Genomic DNA, 14310 nt, shown 5'->3' with positions numbered 1-14310 from the left:
GTCCTCGGGTAGCACCCTGCTCCTGGTGCAGTGAGTGAGAGTAATGATATAAAATACCAGAGCGATAGAGGCACATCATCTGAACAGAAAATGTAGGGTACTTCTTGGTCTTCTATACATTTACAGTAATTGCTGTGTTAATTATAGCTACCACTGGACCTCAGCTGTATGGTTGAGGTCCAGAAATAGTTCTTGATTTATTTATAATAGCAAAATGCTTTTTTTTTTTTTGTTGCATGTGGCTCACATGACACCTGAGTGTTCTGCTGTACCGGCCTGGAAATTCACTGTTAAAAAAAGTACCAGCTGCTTCACCTTTGAGGTGCTAAACTATATTACTCTGTTTTATAGAATGAAAAAGGAGGACATCTAGAGCTGCCCCTGTGATGGCAGAAATATTGATTTCTTCTCTTGGTGTTTTTAACTTAATAGAAAGCAGTGGGCAGCTGGTGAATTGGCCATTACAGCTTACAGTTTAAGCATTAATTCAAACTTCCAAACAAGGTTTAAAATGTATTTTCAGCAATAGGAATTGCAATATTTTGCACTTTTATGGTTGTTCATGTTTTGAAAATGTCTTCATTTGATGTGCACAAAAACATGTGACAGTGAGGAATACAATGAATTTAAAAATCCTAAAACTGTTTTCGTGGCAGTAAAACAGGAAAGATGTATTTTAAAGGATTGCAATGCAAAAAAATCATTTAAAAATATATTATTTAGATGTTCTCAGTCCTAATACATACTAATACAGTCCTAATACTCCAATACATTAATCAACTCTTTCTTAGACATTTTAATTTCTAAGAGGCTTATTTCTGATTCAAGGGGCATTGGTGGTGTAGTAGCAACACCTTCGAGTAGCTATTCATTTTTAATTTGTACTTTTTGGAGGCATATGCTCATTTCTTGGTTTGTATCCTCAGCTTGATGTTGACTTGGTTCTTAACAGGATGTAGTCAGCTCAGGATCAGCTGATGGATGACCTCAACAGATCTGACACTGAGAACCATGCTCTGCTTTAAGCTAGCCTTCTCCTCGCCGGCTCACGCCTTGGTCATACATACTTCCATATCTTTTACAGAAAATTGCTGCTTGTCAACATTACGTCTGTCACAAAGCCATTCGCACTGGGTAGCACTGTCACAGTCTGGCTTTACTTTTGTGTTCCTGAGACCCCACTGCCAGTGCCCACTGCCTTCCTCATAACTGTACCGCTGATGCATTACCCTCAACAGGTGCTCTTTTCTGAAAGGATCACATAGGTATATTTAGATTTTGAAACTCGAGAGCAGTTCTCTGTGATTGGCTGTGTCAGCCACATGATAACCTGGGTAGAAACCGCAGCTGTGTGCTGTCGCCCAGCGTTTCTCTGGAGGGAAGCTGGGGAGGCTTTGGTGGCTTGGGAGACCAATAAACTTTAACATAACCGGTAAGCAAAGGAAAGGATACAAAAAACAACAAATATCCATGTTGTCTGCTCCCTGCATGGCTTTCCATCTGCTTGGAGATCCATATTTTCCATCCTTGGCTGCCATCTGGATCCAAGAATACCCTGCTGAGGAATAAGGAGTGTGAACAATCTTTTACACATTGACGGAGTAACCAAACAATCCAGAACTACAAGACTCTCCAAGTCACTTGAGACAAGGCCATCCTTTGGATGTATCTGAAATTTCAGCAGGAGTCTGAATCTTTTTGTTTTCTTTCCATAGTCTCTGAAGCTTTCCGGCTTTTTCATCCTTCTACCTCTATGATTCTGGCGATTTCTTTAGTTCTTTTGCAGAGAAAATATAGATATATTAATACAAAGGGAGAGCATCCATGTACTAAAAAAGGTAGTTAGTATGCAATCCTATATTTAACCTGCAGCCTCAGAAGGTATTGCATCTCCATTTGCTAAACAGAGTCAGCCAATCAGGCTGTGGCATTAGCTTACATGTCAAATAGCTGGAGCGCTGTTGGACAGCTGTCGCCAACCTTCAGCCAGGAGGCACAGTCCTTTGAACTGTGTTGTGGCACATAAGGGAGGAAGGGTGGCAGTCACATATTCAAAAATCAGATGCCTATTAAAATTAGTCAGTGTCTCACCTATTACAGTAAACTCTGCAGATCTCCCTGTTTAATTATTCATTGAATAAGTTGTAAAGTGTTTTACACATTGTGCTATTGTTTTGTTTAGGAATTGGGCAAATCACAGAGTTGGACTGTCAGTTTGAGGCCCTGTTGGATGGAAAGTGAAGCTTCCTTACTGTCAGAGATTACTGCGAGACACCTTTGCTGGTATGGCAAGGACATTGTTTAAACGCCAGTATGCTGCTGTTATAGTTTATATATATGTTTACATAAATATTACATATACACAAAGAGGAGGGTTGAAATATCTTTGGTGTAGCCGTCCTATCTTCTCTAAGTCCCATTATATCCCATTTAAAATTTTTGATTTTATTTTGAAAGAACACGTAGAACATTTATGTTTCACTACACTGTGGTGTTTTTTTAAAAATGTATATATATATATATATATATATATATTACTCCCTCAGAGTAACGCATACCTGAAAATGTGATCTGTGTTTTGTGTAGAATCTCTCAAATCGTCTCAAAATGACAGAAATTGTAGAGGAATATGAAGAATATGAAGAATATGAGGAGGAGGAGGAGGAGGAGGTTGTGGAAAGGGTAAGTGGATCCCTTTTTAATCGCACATGTAAATAAATCCTAAAGTACTGTTGTTGCATTTTTTATATTTTGGCTTTTGATCTGGATAATAGAACTTCAGCTGTGATATCATTTAATACATTTAAGTGTGGGATCTCCAAGTCCAGTGGAAGGCCCTATGAATAGTTTGGTTAGTGACGATACCTCTTACAGTCAGCAGTTCATGGAGGGAGACATACATGACTGCTGGTATATCCTGTTTCAGATGGACTCCTTCTGATGGCCTGGATTGCCCTTAACAGTCAATTATGGAAAAATAGTTCTATTAATTATATAATGTTGCATTTTATTTGTGTCCTTTTGGCATTGCAAATACCTTTACTTGAGCCTTTGACATATGCCAGACAGCAACACATGTAAAGCAGATGTAATCGTACAAGTCTGACATGTAAAGTGACTTTTTTCCATAGATCCCAGCATTTGATTTCACTACACTGCTTGAGGAGGAATATATATTGCAATGATCTATTTGCACCTAAATCCCCATAGCGTCCCTCCTGTGTATGATAGACACGCAAAGATTGGATTACATGCAGTTTGGGGGTGTGCCAGTTTCTGGAAGTTACTATTTTCCCATGTGAAATATTTCTCCAGATTGAGTGCTCACATCCCCCATGATTTCATCACAGTTTTGCTGCTTTTAGAGTCCCTTTTGCATATGAATTATTGTCTTGTTCAGTGTCTCTGTGACAGTGTCTGATGGAAGAGTGAAAGCAGAAGGCTAACATTTAATCCCATATTTCCTGGTGAACTAGGATTAAAGTTAGCCTGGTATTTGTTCAAACTTAATATTGCTGATATCTTATAGGGGAGTCTGAATGACTGCTCTTGGTTGTCAGAATATCCAAACCAAGCAAACATTTTTTAAAAAATCATTTAACTCCCATATAACATATCAACTGTTTCAAACAGATTTACTACCTTTTGTGAAGAGATGTAAATCGTTTGGGAGGTAGGAAAGATAATTACGCTCAAAATCAATACACTCTGATTTCACTAGAACTTTCATCTGTACTGCGGAGAAAAGATGCATTGTTTTCAATAAAATGTAAGATGGCTTCGTATTTAATTTACAGAATGGGGAGAAACATAGTGCTGTCCAGGTCAGACATAAAACATATGATTAGTTTAATACATAATACATAAACATTGAAAAACTCATTAGTTAAGTTATTTCTTTTCAAGTTTCTTACTTGTTTCTATATCATAATAATAATAAACGCTAAAAAGTAAAAAAAAAAAAAGACTTAAATTCTCAGGTCATTAAGGAGCAAAGTGTACAGTTCTCTATCTGGCATTCAGGCAAATTTAGAAATGGACTTCTGGAGCATGTTGGCAGAGAGTGGAGGAAGGAGGAAAGGGAGGGGAGAAAATTAGACGGGCCACTGTGCTGTAAATCAGCCCCTGATAGGCTGGAACAGGTTAATATCACAGTGCTAGAAATTCGCTTATGGGAGGTGGATGCGTGGAAGAATGTGGCCTGCAGACAAGGAGTGTTTTTGCATTGAACTGTAGGGATGCTTAGTTACAGTGGTTCATCTACACCTATGGTTCTCTCCTGTCTGAGAGATTCATATACTGAAGCCGCTTACGAATGTTGATAAAAACGATTGAGATGTTCTTTCTCAGCTCTGGCTTTTCTTTCATTTAACCTAGATTTTAAGGTCTCTTGTCTCTTAATGTTCAACCTTATGTTATGTAAACGCTCTTCATCCTAAGAAGAAGGAAGTTAGAAATTAGAAGTGCTATTCCTGGATGGGGATGTATGTGAGAGGCTGTCAGTGACTAAGTCGTCACTAGAAATTACATTTAAAAATTCACATTTGCATTTTTACAAAAAGTTAAAAGAAAACCCTCTAAATTCTAAATTAACTGAGGTGAGTGGGACTTTTCTTTTATTTAGTGTATTTATATGTAAGCCTCAGAAACTAAATACAGCACCCCTGCATTATATTAAGTTGAAGGTAGAACGCTCTTTGGTGAGATATTTCAAAATCCGAGCTAACAGAATAAAAACATCCTGTATAAATTGATTTTGTTGGAGCTAAATTGTGGGGCTTTTTTCTTGTTTTTTTCTTGTTTTGTTGTTTGGCTGAATCAGTGCTTTAAACCCATAAGACCTATGTGTGAACAGCCGTGGAGATTACAAAGCTGTCCAAACAGCTTGTGTACTGTTGTGTCCTGTAGCAACTGATAACAAAAGCATTTGTATATGAAATAACAAATAAGAATAGAACAGTTGTCATGTGAGTATGCAGTGTTTTTAGACTTGGTCAGACGATCAAAGATTCAGGCTGTTCGGGCTCACATAGAATATTAATGCTTCTTTATCCTCTGTTTAAAATAAGCTTAATTAGACAGCAGCCATACTAGTTTCACCTTTGGAAATTTTGCCCCTCCTTTAGGTGACTCTATTTGAGTCAGTTAAGTAGGTTACACCAAAAGTCCCCGATGACAACCTTCTCTGTTTCTACTTATTAGCCTGCCTGGGGGCATTTGCTAGAACAGCTGCTAACACGATACAGTGTAGAGTGATTTCTTACTCGTAGTGCTGAAAGTGGCAGTGGCAGTAATTGATGAATGCCAGAGCTGTGGAAAAATCACCCTCAATCCAAACAAATATTTTGCTGTTTCTCCCATAATCTGTCCTGGAAAATTTGAAAAACCAGAGTGTTTCCTATATTTGTAATATGTTGAGCAGATTTCAACGACGACTGTCACTGAGCACAAGACTCAGTTCTTACAGGTAAAACACCTCCTCCCAGGCACAACGGTTCAAGCAGGGCAGGAGACCCTTGTCTCCCATGGCTTATGGTGCATCCCCCTTCTTTCCTGCATGTGTATATAGAGTATAGATAATGTGCTGTCTTGTTTGGCTTTGGCAGTTTTTAAAGCTAAATAATAAGTTAAATATGTTAAGATTCAGCATTTTTACTAAGACAACACATGGCTTTTGTAATTTGGTTTCCTGCAGCTTTGCTGGCCAACAAATATAATATGGTAGTGTAACCTTTGTGGATATGTGCTGCTCAATGTTGTGTTGCATGCAAGTCATTTAAAATGTAGGTGTAAGTGCTTGCCTTGGGTTTGTCTTTCATTCATCTACATTTCAGCAGGCGTAACCTTAGTATACAAAATCTCCATTGTCCTTCCAAATAGAATAAATCATTGATGATTAAATAATTTCACTAACTCGAGGTGAGTAATTAGAGCAGTGGGAATCCTGCTTCATATTGAAAATATCAGCTCATTGTCCAGTCGACACATTTGCATTAAAGTGTAATAAAATCTCTAAAAGTCTGCTTTTTGAAAGTATCACCAGTCCTTTTGCTTTCCCTGTCGTTTTCCTTCCTGGCAGTTCCCCCTACCGTAATCAATAAAACGAGATCCATGTGTTAGTTTGGTCGTTAATTGTATTCTTCTGTCCTCTCCCAGTCTGGCTTGCCCACCAGGAAAGTAAGGAAGAAGGTCAAGGTGGATACTTCCAAGTTCATGACTCCATACCTGGCCCATAGCCAGAAGATGCTGGAGCAGTTCAGCCACGTAAGAAACAAGTTTGAGTTTTTATTTGCATGTATATATACACATTTATTTGACTTTTTACTTGCTTTTACTTGTTGGTTGTTTTCCTGCTTTGTATGACATTAATTACTTACTTAAATTTTATGACCGTTGTCCCTGACAGAATAAGTATCGCCAGGCTTATGAAATGTCCAAAGGGACACCTCCTGCCATCGTTACTGATACGCCTGAAATGATTCGTATCAGGAAGGCCCAGGAGCAGCTTAGCGAGGTACTCTTTAAGATATGATGAATACACTATAAAACATAAAAATATGCCTCTGGTCTCAAATATGATTGGATCTTGCTTTACTGAGGAATAATTTGAAATAACACGCATTATCTTCAGGTTAAATACCGTATGGAGGGAAACAAAGCTCGGACAACCAGCTTGTATGACGGTGAAGCAAGAGAGATTGCCCACGTCAAGCATGTATCTGAGCTGATCAGCAAGGTAAGTTACCCAAATCTCCCAACATACAAAGAGAATGAATAAATATGATGCTAATGCTAATTGTATAACACAAATGCTGTTGTTATCTCTTATAGGTTCTGTACAGACAGAAGTGGGATGAGACCAAGGACAGGTACCTGCTGCCTCCTGATGCTCCTGAGCTGGTTCAGGCTGTGAAGAATGCTGCTAACTACAGCAAAGTAAGTCCAGTGTAGCATTCAAGGGCTGACTTTTAAGTCCAAAGTTTTAAAAAAAATTCCAAATTACATAATTGCATAATTTAACAATTCTATAATATCTGTTAAAATGTTTTATATTCACGTAGTAAGTGATAACGTTACACCTTGTTCAGAAACTTTATACCGAGGCCTGGGATGAAGATAAGACCATGTACTACCCCTACAGTGACAGTCCTGAGCTCCGTAGGGTGGCCAAGGCTCAGGAGGTCCTTAGTGATGTAAGTAAAATTTATTATCTATATCTGTCGTGTTATTCAGATTTTCAATGTGTGTTTGTGGTTATTATATCTGCAAAAAACAAAAACAAAAAAACCACTGTATTGAGCCAGCCTCTGCTTTAATGTGTCCTCTGTTTTGATATGTCTTATAATATGATATATACTATATTATAAGTTGTTAATTCTTCAAATCTATACATTTTAACTATCTCTGCATCATTAAATTGCTTTTTGAAAGAACAAAAACATTTTATACAGACAAATAAAATTACGCAAATTATAACATAGAATTACACCACCTAGAGCTTTCTATTTTAGACAGTTACTAGTGTTATTTCTTGTAGTGTTACAAGACAATTGACAATTACCACACTGTTAATTACAAAAAAACGTATGGTGTGTGTAAAGATGTTGAAATGTTCCTCTCAGTGTCCACTTGTTTGTGCTGACTTGGATGTGTCATACATCACAGTTTAACTTACATTTAGGACAATTTACAATTAGAGCCCAACTGATATGAGATATACAGAAGAGGACTAGGGTCACGGGAAAAAAAGTGGGCACATCATTTTTTTTTTCTTTTCCAGAATTCTGAGGAAAATGTCAGAATTCTGACTTTTTTTCTCAGAATTCTGAATATTTTCTCAGAATTTTGACTTTTTTTCTTGGAATTCTGACTTTTTTCTCAGAATCTTTTTCTTCTTAGAATTCTGACTTTTTTCTTAGAATTCTGAGATTAGTCAGAATTCTGATTTTTTTTCTCAGAATTCTGACTTTTTTCTCAGAATTCTGACTTTTTTCTCAGAATTCTGACTTTTTTCTCGGAATTCTGACTTTTTTCTCGGAATTCTGAGATTAAAGTCAGAATTCTGAGATTAGTCAGAATTCTGAGATTAGTCAGAATTCTAACTTTTTTCTCAGAATTATTTTTTCTTAGAATTCTGACTTTTTTCTTAGAATTCTGACTTTTTTCACAGAATTATTTTTTCTTAGAATTTTGACTTTTTTCTTAGAATTCTGAGATTAGTCAGAATTCTGACTTTTTTCTCAGAATTTTGAGATTAAAGTCAGAATTCTGACTTTTCTTCTTAGAATTCTGACTTTAATCTCAGAATTCTGAGTTTTTTCTCAGAATTCCAACTTTAATCTCAGAATTCTAGAAAAGAAGAAAAAAAGACATGCCCGCTTTTTTCCCCCCCGGTGGCCCTAATCCTCTTCCGTACTAATCCTCTTCCGTACAGATAGGATCACAAAGTATCGATCTGATACTTTTTGACCTTATCCTCTATCAGTGACGATGATACTTGGTGATGACCAAGATTTAAGAATCGGCCAGTATTTTTTTCTTTTAGACACAGGAAAAAAATTTCTCCAACATTTGTTGTGTGTTGTTACTTATGAGTTGTTATTAAGATAATATGTGACTGCAGTTTAAAGATAATAATATTTTAGTGCCATGACAAGTCACGTAACAAAACCTTACGCTCTGCTCAGATCAGCTGGTTGGTGTGATTGTGCTGTTCCAAACACGTTGCTAACAAGGAAGTTGCAGAGCGCCCTCTGGTGATAAAATAGAAAAGACTCAAAACTCGTAATATCGTTGGAGGGTGTTTCCTCCATCTCTTAATGTTTTAATTTGATTATATCGGTGAATACCTAATATTGAAAATTATATATCGTGCATGGTGCTATATCAGGTCAAGCTCTTATTACAGCTGTTATCTGTACGTCTCCTTCCTCTTGGGTTCTGTGTTGTTAAACTTTTTTCCCGATGCATGGAAATTACCAGTCTATTTAGGTAGAGGCAAACTGTGCATGAAAGTCAGGTATTGATGTTGACGAATTGAGCGTCTTAGTAAATGTTAACTCCTGTTGTGATTGACAGGTTCACTATAAGAAGGGCCACCATGAGCGCAAGGCTAAGTATACTTCCTTGCCTGATCCTCCTGAATTGGAGCTGGCCAAGAGAGTGTCCCAACAGCGCAGTGATGTAAGTAACAATTTTAAACCAAACAAAAACCACTATGACTGAGGTAGATATACTGATGAATTTTTCTTGTCATTAACCTATAAATATACATAGATCAGATATTTAAGTCCACAAACTCTTACTGAAAGCAATGTTCAGTGCTTTCAGTTAATAAGAGTAGAGGAGTATGCACTACAGACAGTGAGCAGTGATTGGGGCAGTGCAGTTTTAGTTTAGATCAAAATCCAAAATACCATAAATTCAATATGAGACCAGTACACAATTATTTAATCCATTGTATAGTCTATCCATCTATCTGTATAGTGCATCTGTTTTCGCTATACTCATCAACTTTTCTAGGATTAACAGTGTTCATCCCCTAACTAGACATGGGAGTAATAAATATCTTTGCTTATTTTAGAGTCAGAAAACTGGGCCTTGCACAGTGTAAGCACTGAAGCAGGAGCCCCAGACACCAACCAACCCTGAGAAAGGGATCAGTCCACCTGCTCTCTGATATTAGTAGCAACACTAAGCTGGGTGGGAGAGGCTAACAATGACAGGAATTCCAATCATTCCTAATGTGTTTATATAAACATATGAGATTTATTCATTTGTCCTTTAATTAAAAAAAACCTTCTTATGTTAATTGCCATCTTTTCCTCACAGCTTAAGTACAAGGAAGATTACAATAAAAATGTAAAGGGTCAGTGGTGTGAGACTCCTTACTTCGATGTGGCGACTGCCAGGGTGGCAATGGAGAACCTCAGCGACGTAAGAATTCACTATTTAAAGGAAAGGATTTCAGATTTCTGCTTTTCTTTGTCCTTTTTCTGTACATAACTGCTGTGTGTTTTCCTTTCAGAGAAGATACACGCAACATTATGAGGATACAAAAGACCAAATTTATTTCATGCAAACAGAAACACCCACTTATGATGCAAACAAGAAGGCTCGTATTGCTGCTAGTGAGGTAAGCGCGACAACATGCAACATACAACAACACAAAGGTAACACAAAGGTAACACAGTATTTTTATAGGCCCGATCTCATGCGGAAGACACGACAGAGAGTTGACCCATGTCTCAGAGCAGTGTGTGAGTCAAGAGACTCAGTCCACTCTGACGCAGGGATACACTGTATTGTGCCCACACTGCATGACTGAGAGATCCACATTTGGTTTACTGTCACCATGCACATTCGGTCTGTAGCTTTACTAGCACGCAGGAATAAAATGCGAGTCTGTGTGACAAAGCTTTTCAGTTGCTCTGCACCTCATAGCCACCCACACGTTCACACACAGGGGAAACATGCATCGTTTTCAAGAAATGCGAAAGACACACTTCTTAGCTGGCCAACCAACTGTGCCATCATTTTGAACCATGTGAACACACCTCATTATCACACTTTCCTCTCTTTTTTTACTCACAGTGATCTGTTTCTGTCTTTAGGTCCAATACAAGAAGGAGTATGAGAAGAAAAAAGCACAGTCTGACTACAACACGCTCCCCGCCACAGAGAATCCTCTATTGAGGCAGCTCAGATATGCTGGCACTATCCTCAGTGATGTAGGTGTTTAAAAAGCCCTGTGCAGAAAGTTTATTTTTCTTCTGTGACAAAAGATAGACCTTTTGCCTTTTCAGGAAAACTAAATTATAAAATCTTAGGCTGTTGTTTAATTATTGCTTAAATTACCGGGCCAATTGCCCTGTTATTGTTGGGATAGAGTCCAGCCCCTCCCCACGACCCTGAATTGGATAAGTGGAAGTGAAATGCATAGTGTTTGCTTGTTGTTTGCAATTACTATATATATTTTTTTTTATCGTTGTTTGACTTTGTTTTGTTTTTGCCATTTCCTTTCCAGAAAGTATATAAGGCTAGCTATGAGAAATCCAGGGGTTTCAGCATCAACTACTGTGACACGCCCAAGTTTCAGATGGACTCAGTACTTAAGCAGTTCTCTGATGTAAGAGAGCTCGTTGAGTTAAAATTTCTTTGAATATGAACCTCTTATGTGTCTCTTTTAACACACGTTTTGATTTTCTTTTAGGCACATTACAAAAATAAGTATGAAAATGAGGTGAAGGGCCACTACATTGGAAGCTATGAGGACCTTTATATGCTTCACTGCCAGAAAGTCGAGGAAATGAAAAATGAGGTTTGTGCATTAAAAAATTTGAGCATGTATTAATATATTCCTCATCAAGCCTTTCCTCATGACACAATATTTACTTTTTGTATTTCACAGCAACTATATAAATCTGATTATGAAGACATTAAAACTAGATGCTTCTTTCCTCAAACAATTACGCCTGAATACGAAGCTGGGAAGAAACTTCATCAATGCAACGATGTGAGTAGTCGCTGATTATAAAACTGTTCTTTGCAATAAAATGGATCGAGGTTCTTTTTGGATTTCTTATATGTATATGGACAATTATTATTTTTGTTTTGATCCTTTGGTTTTCAGAAAGTTTACCGGCAACATCCAGACACAGTGAAATTTACACAAGTGGTGGATTCACCAGTTCAAGTTCAAGCCGCCATCAACGCCAAACAGCTAAGTGACGTATGTACCTTTTTTGGACCACTTCCTCTTGGTGCTAATGTAGGAAAGTCTAGAATTTAAACTGGTACAGTAAAGCTCACAAACACCCACTGAACATTTAGGTGATACCTGCATATAATAGTAACATTAATGTGACTATTTTGTTTTCTCGGTGTCCATTTATGGCCTGGAATTCTTGCAATCACCAGCTTGTGTCAATCCAGTTCTACTAGATATGCAGATCACCTTTAAATTTGCTCAATCATCTATGAAGCCCAGCTGTCTTTCTATGGGCACCATGGAAACTGGAGAGCCATTTCTCTGTAGTATAAATAGAAACAAGCATTCAGTTGGCCCAGAATAAACCCTGTGATCAGACAGGGGTTGGGGAGGTGGAGAAAGCAACAGTCACCATCTCTGAGCCCTGATAGCACACTACTGCCCTCCAGTGACAGAAAGTCAAATAACAGCTTATCAGAAAATATACCCTGAGCAGTACTGACACAATAATATTACCATTTTGTTCTTCTGCAGTTAAACTACAAGGCAAAGTACGAGGAAATAAAAATGAAGAACAGTCTACCCCCAGACTACCCCTTCTTCATCCAGTCCAGAGTTAACGCTTTTAACCTCAGTGATGTAAGTAACTGCGATATTTGCATATCTCTAAAATTTAACTCGTATCAGCTTTGATTTCTCATACTGTCGATTTCAATTTCCTGAATGGCACACTTTCTTCTTGCAGAACTGCTATAAGTATGATTGGGAGAAAACCAAAGCGAAAAAGTTTGAGATCAAAGGGGATACCATCTCAATCCTTGCTGCCCGTGCTCACACAAACGCCATCAGTGATGTAAGTATCCTACTTCAACAACTGCTTCAACAGATAAATGTTAGTACCTGATAAATGCAGTACCTGTTATGTATTCTAATCCATGATAAATTCTGTTCATTACTAGGTTAAATATAAAAAGGAGTATGAGAAGAACAAGGGAAAGATGGTTGGAGCCCTCAGTATTAACGACGATCCGAAGATGCTGCACTCTGTCCATGTGGCCAAAATCCAGAGTGATGTAAGTTATTAGTTGATGTCATATTTTTAATAAATATTAATTTATGGGGGTTAAAAAGAAGGGCAACTGAGTAATCTCTTGTTAATATCTTCACAGCGTGAATACAAAAAAGACTATGAAAAAGTAAAGACCAAGTATCATACACCATTGGATATGTTGTCAGTCACCTTGGCTAAGAAATCCCAGGCAATTTCCAGCATGGCTGGTTACAGGAGCATCAGCACCAACTATTTCCTTCCACCTGACAGCGTCCTGCTGGATCTGGCCAAGAAAGCCAACGTTATCCAGAGTGATGTAAGTCCAAACAGACTGTAGAGACTCCAACTGCTCAGTTTTGCTAAAGTTCTGCTTTTTTCATCATAATATGAAAACATGTCCTGATGTGCTATTGTGGGCTTAAATATTCATCAACATTTGTTTTGGTTTTGTGTGTTTCTCTGCACCAAAGAATGAGTATAAGGCTGACTACAACAGCTATACCAAAGGTACTCCATGGGTCCCATATGGCTCATTGGAAGTGGAAAAGGCTAAGAAAGCTGCAGAGATCCTCAATGAGGTATGTGTGCAACATGGCTTCTTTACATCTGCTCTCATGGTAATAACAAAATGCATATTTCAGAGCTGATAGGTCATTAAAATAATAATATTTATTTACTCTTTTCCTTCAGAAAAAATACAGAACACACCCAGACAAGATCCCATTCACATCTATTGACGACCACCCCATCATGATGCAGGCCAAAGTCAACCAGCTTCAGAGGAGCGATGTGAGTCAAGTGTCAGAATCAGAATCAGAATCAGAATACTTTATTGATCCCTGGGGGAAATTATTTTCGTCACTGTCACTCTTCATACTGGAGAACGAATTCCTTCTGCATTTTTCCAAGATCCCTTTTAGGAAGATTCTTGTTTGCTCTTACTTTTTTTTAATTTCTGCCCTGTCACATTTATTCTTTTATAGCTGTTCTACAAGCGAGGTCTAGAGGAGATCCATCAGAAGTACTCTCTGCCCCCGGATGTCCCAGAGTTCCTTCAGGCCAAGTGCAATGCCTACAACATCAGCAAGGTGACGAATGCACATAAAAAAGCAAAATAAATAAAATATTTTTTCAACTCACTTTTAAAACTTATATAACTGTATATCACCACAGTATGTGTGTGCATCTGTTCATGTTTGCGTAAAGCTATAATGGATACATGCCTTAAACATTGTTTATATGTTTTATGTGATTTCAGAATTACTACAAGTTTGCTTGGCAGGAGCTGATTGCTAAGGGTTATGACCTGAAGCCTGATGCCATCCCTATTGTTGCTGCCAAAGCTGCCAGACATGCTGCCAGTGATGTAAGTTTTCTGAAAGACCAAATTTGCTGCACTTTTTAAATAATTGTTACATATAAAAAACTAGAGAAGCTCCATGTGCTTTAACTCCTAGGTCCAGTACAAAAAGGCTTATGAGAAGGCGAGAGGCCACCATGTTGGCTTCCGCAGCCTCCAGGACGATCCTCTGCTGGTTCACTACATGGA

General features: G+C 38.0%; 1 protein-coding gene across 1 annotated transcript in view; it reads left to right on the top strand.

Annotated features, from left to right (window-relative positions):
* Nucleotides 1-1318: 1318 nt before the first annotated feature.
* LOC121815696 (nebulin-like) overlaps nt 1319-14310 on the top strand; it is a gene marked incomplete at its 3' end in the record, with an annotated part of 15289 nt that continues 2297 nt past the window's right edge. The window contains exons 1-26 of the mRNA XM_042227664.1: nt 1319-1432; nt 2183-2283; nt 2587-2682; nt 5423-5467; nt 6157-6264; nt 6407-6514; nt 6632-6736; nt 6832-6936; nt 7089-7193; nt 9079-9183; nt 9832-9936; nt 10028-10135; nt 10614-10730; nt 11027-11128; nt 11213-11320; nt 11411-11515; nt 11633-11731; nt 12245-12349; nt 12456-12563; nt 12670-12783; nt 12880-13077; nt 13232-13339; nt 13452-13550; nt 13745-13849; nt 14020-14127; nt 14219-14281. Of these exons, the coding sequence (XP_042083598.1) occupies nt 2608-2682; nt 5423-5467; nt 6157-6264; nt 6407-6514; nt 6632-6736; nt 6832-6936; nt 7089-7193; nt 9079-9183; nt 9832-9936; nt 10028-10135; nt 10614-10730; nt 11027-11128; nt 11213-11320; nt 11411-11515; nt 11633-11731; nt 12245-12349; nt 12456-12563; nt 12670-12783; nt 12880-13077; nt 13232-13339; nt 13452-13550; nt 13745-13849; nt 14020-14127; nt 14219-14281 (2508 nt within the window). The remainder of the gene's footprint in view (nt 1433-2182; nt 2284-2586; nt 2683-5422; nt 5468-6156; nt 6265-6406; nt 6515-6631; nt 6737-6831; nt 6937-7088; nt 7194-9078; nt 9184-9831; nt 9937-10027; nt 10136-10613; nt 10731-11026; nt 11129-11212; nt 11321-11410; nt 11516-11632; nt 11732-12244; nt 12350-12455; nt 12564-12669; nt 12784-12879; nt 13078-13231; nt 13340-13451; nt 13551-13744; nt 13850-14019; nt 14128-14218; nt 14282-14310) is intronic.

The sequence above is a fragment of the Haplochromis burtoni genome, unplaced genomic scaffold (genome assembly GCF_018398535.1).
Source record: "Haplochromis burtoni strain Fernald_Lab_line unplaced genomic scaffold, NCSU_Asbu1 Contig_275, whole genome shotgun sequence".
In the NCBI taxonomy this organism is placed as follows: domain Eukaryota; kingdom Metazoa; phylum Chordata; class Actinopteri; order Cichliformes; family Cichlidae; genus Haplochromis; species Haplochromis burtoni.
The sequence above is the reverse complement of the archived record's forward strand: the minus strand, read 5'-3'. Positions and strand labels throughout refer to the sequence as shown.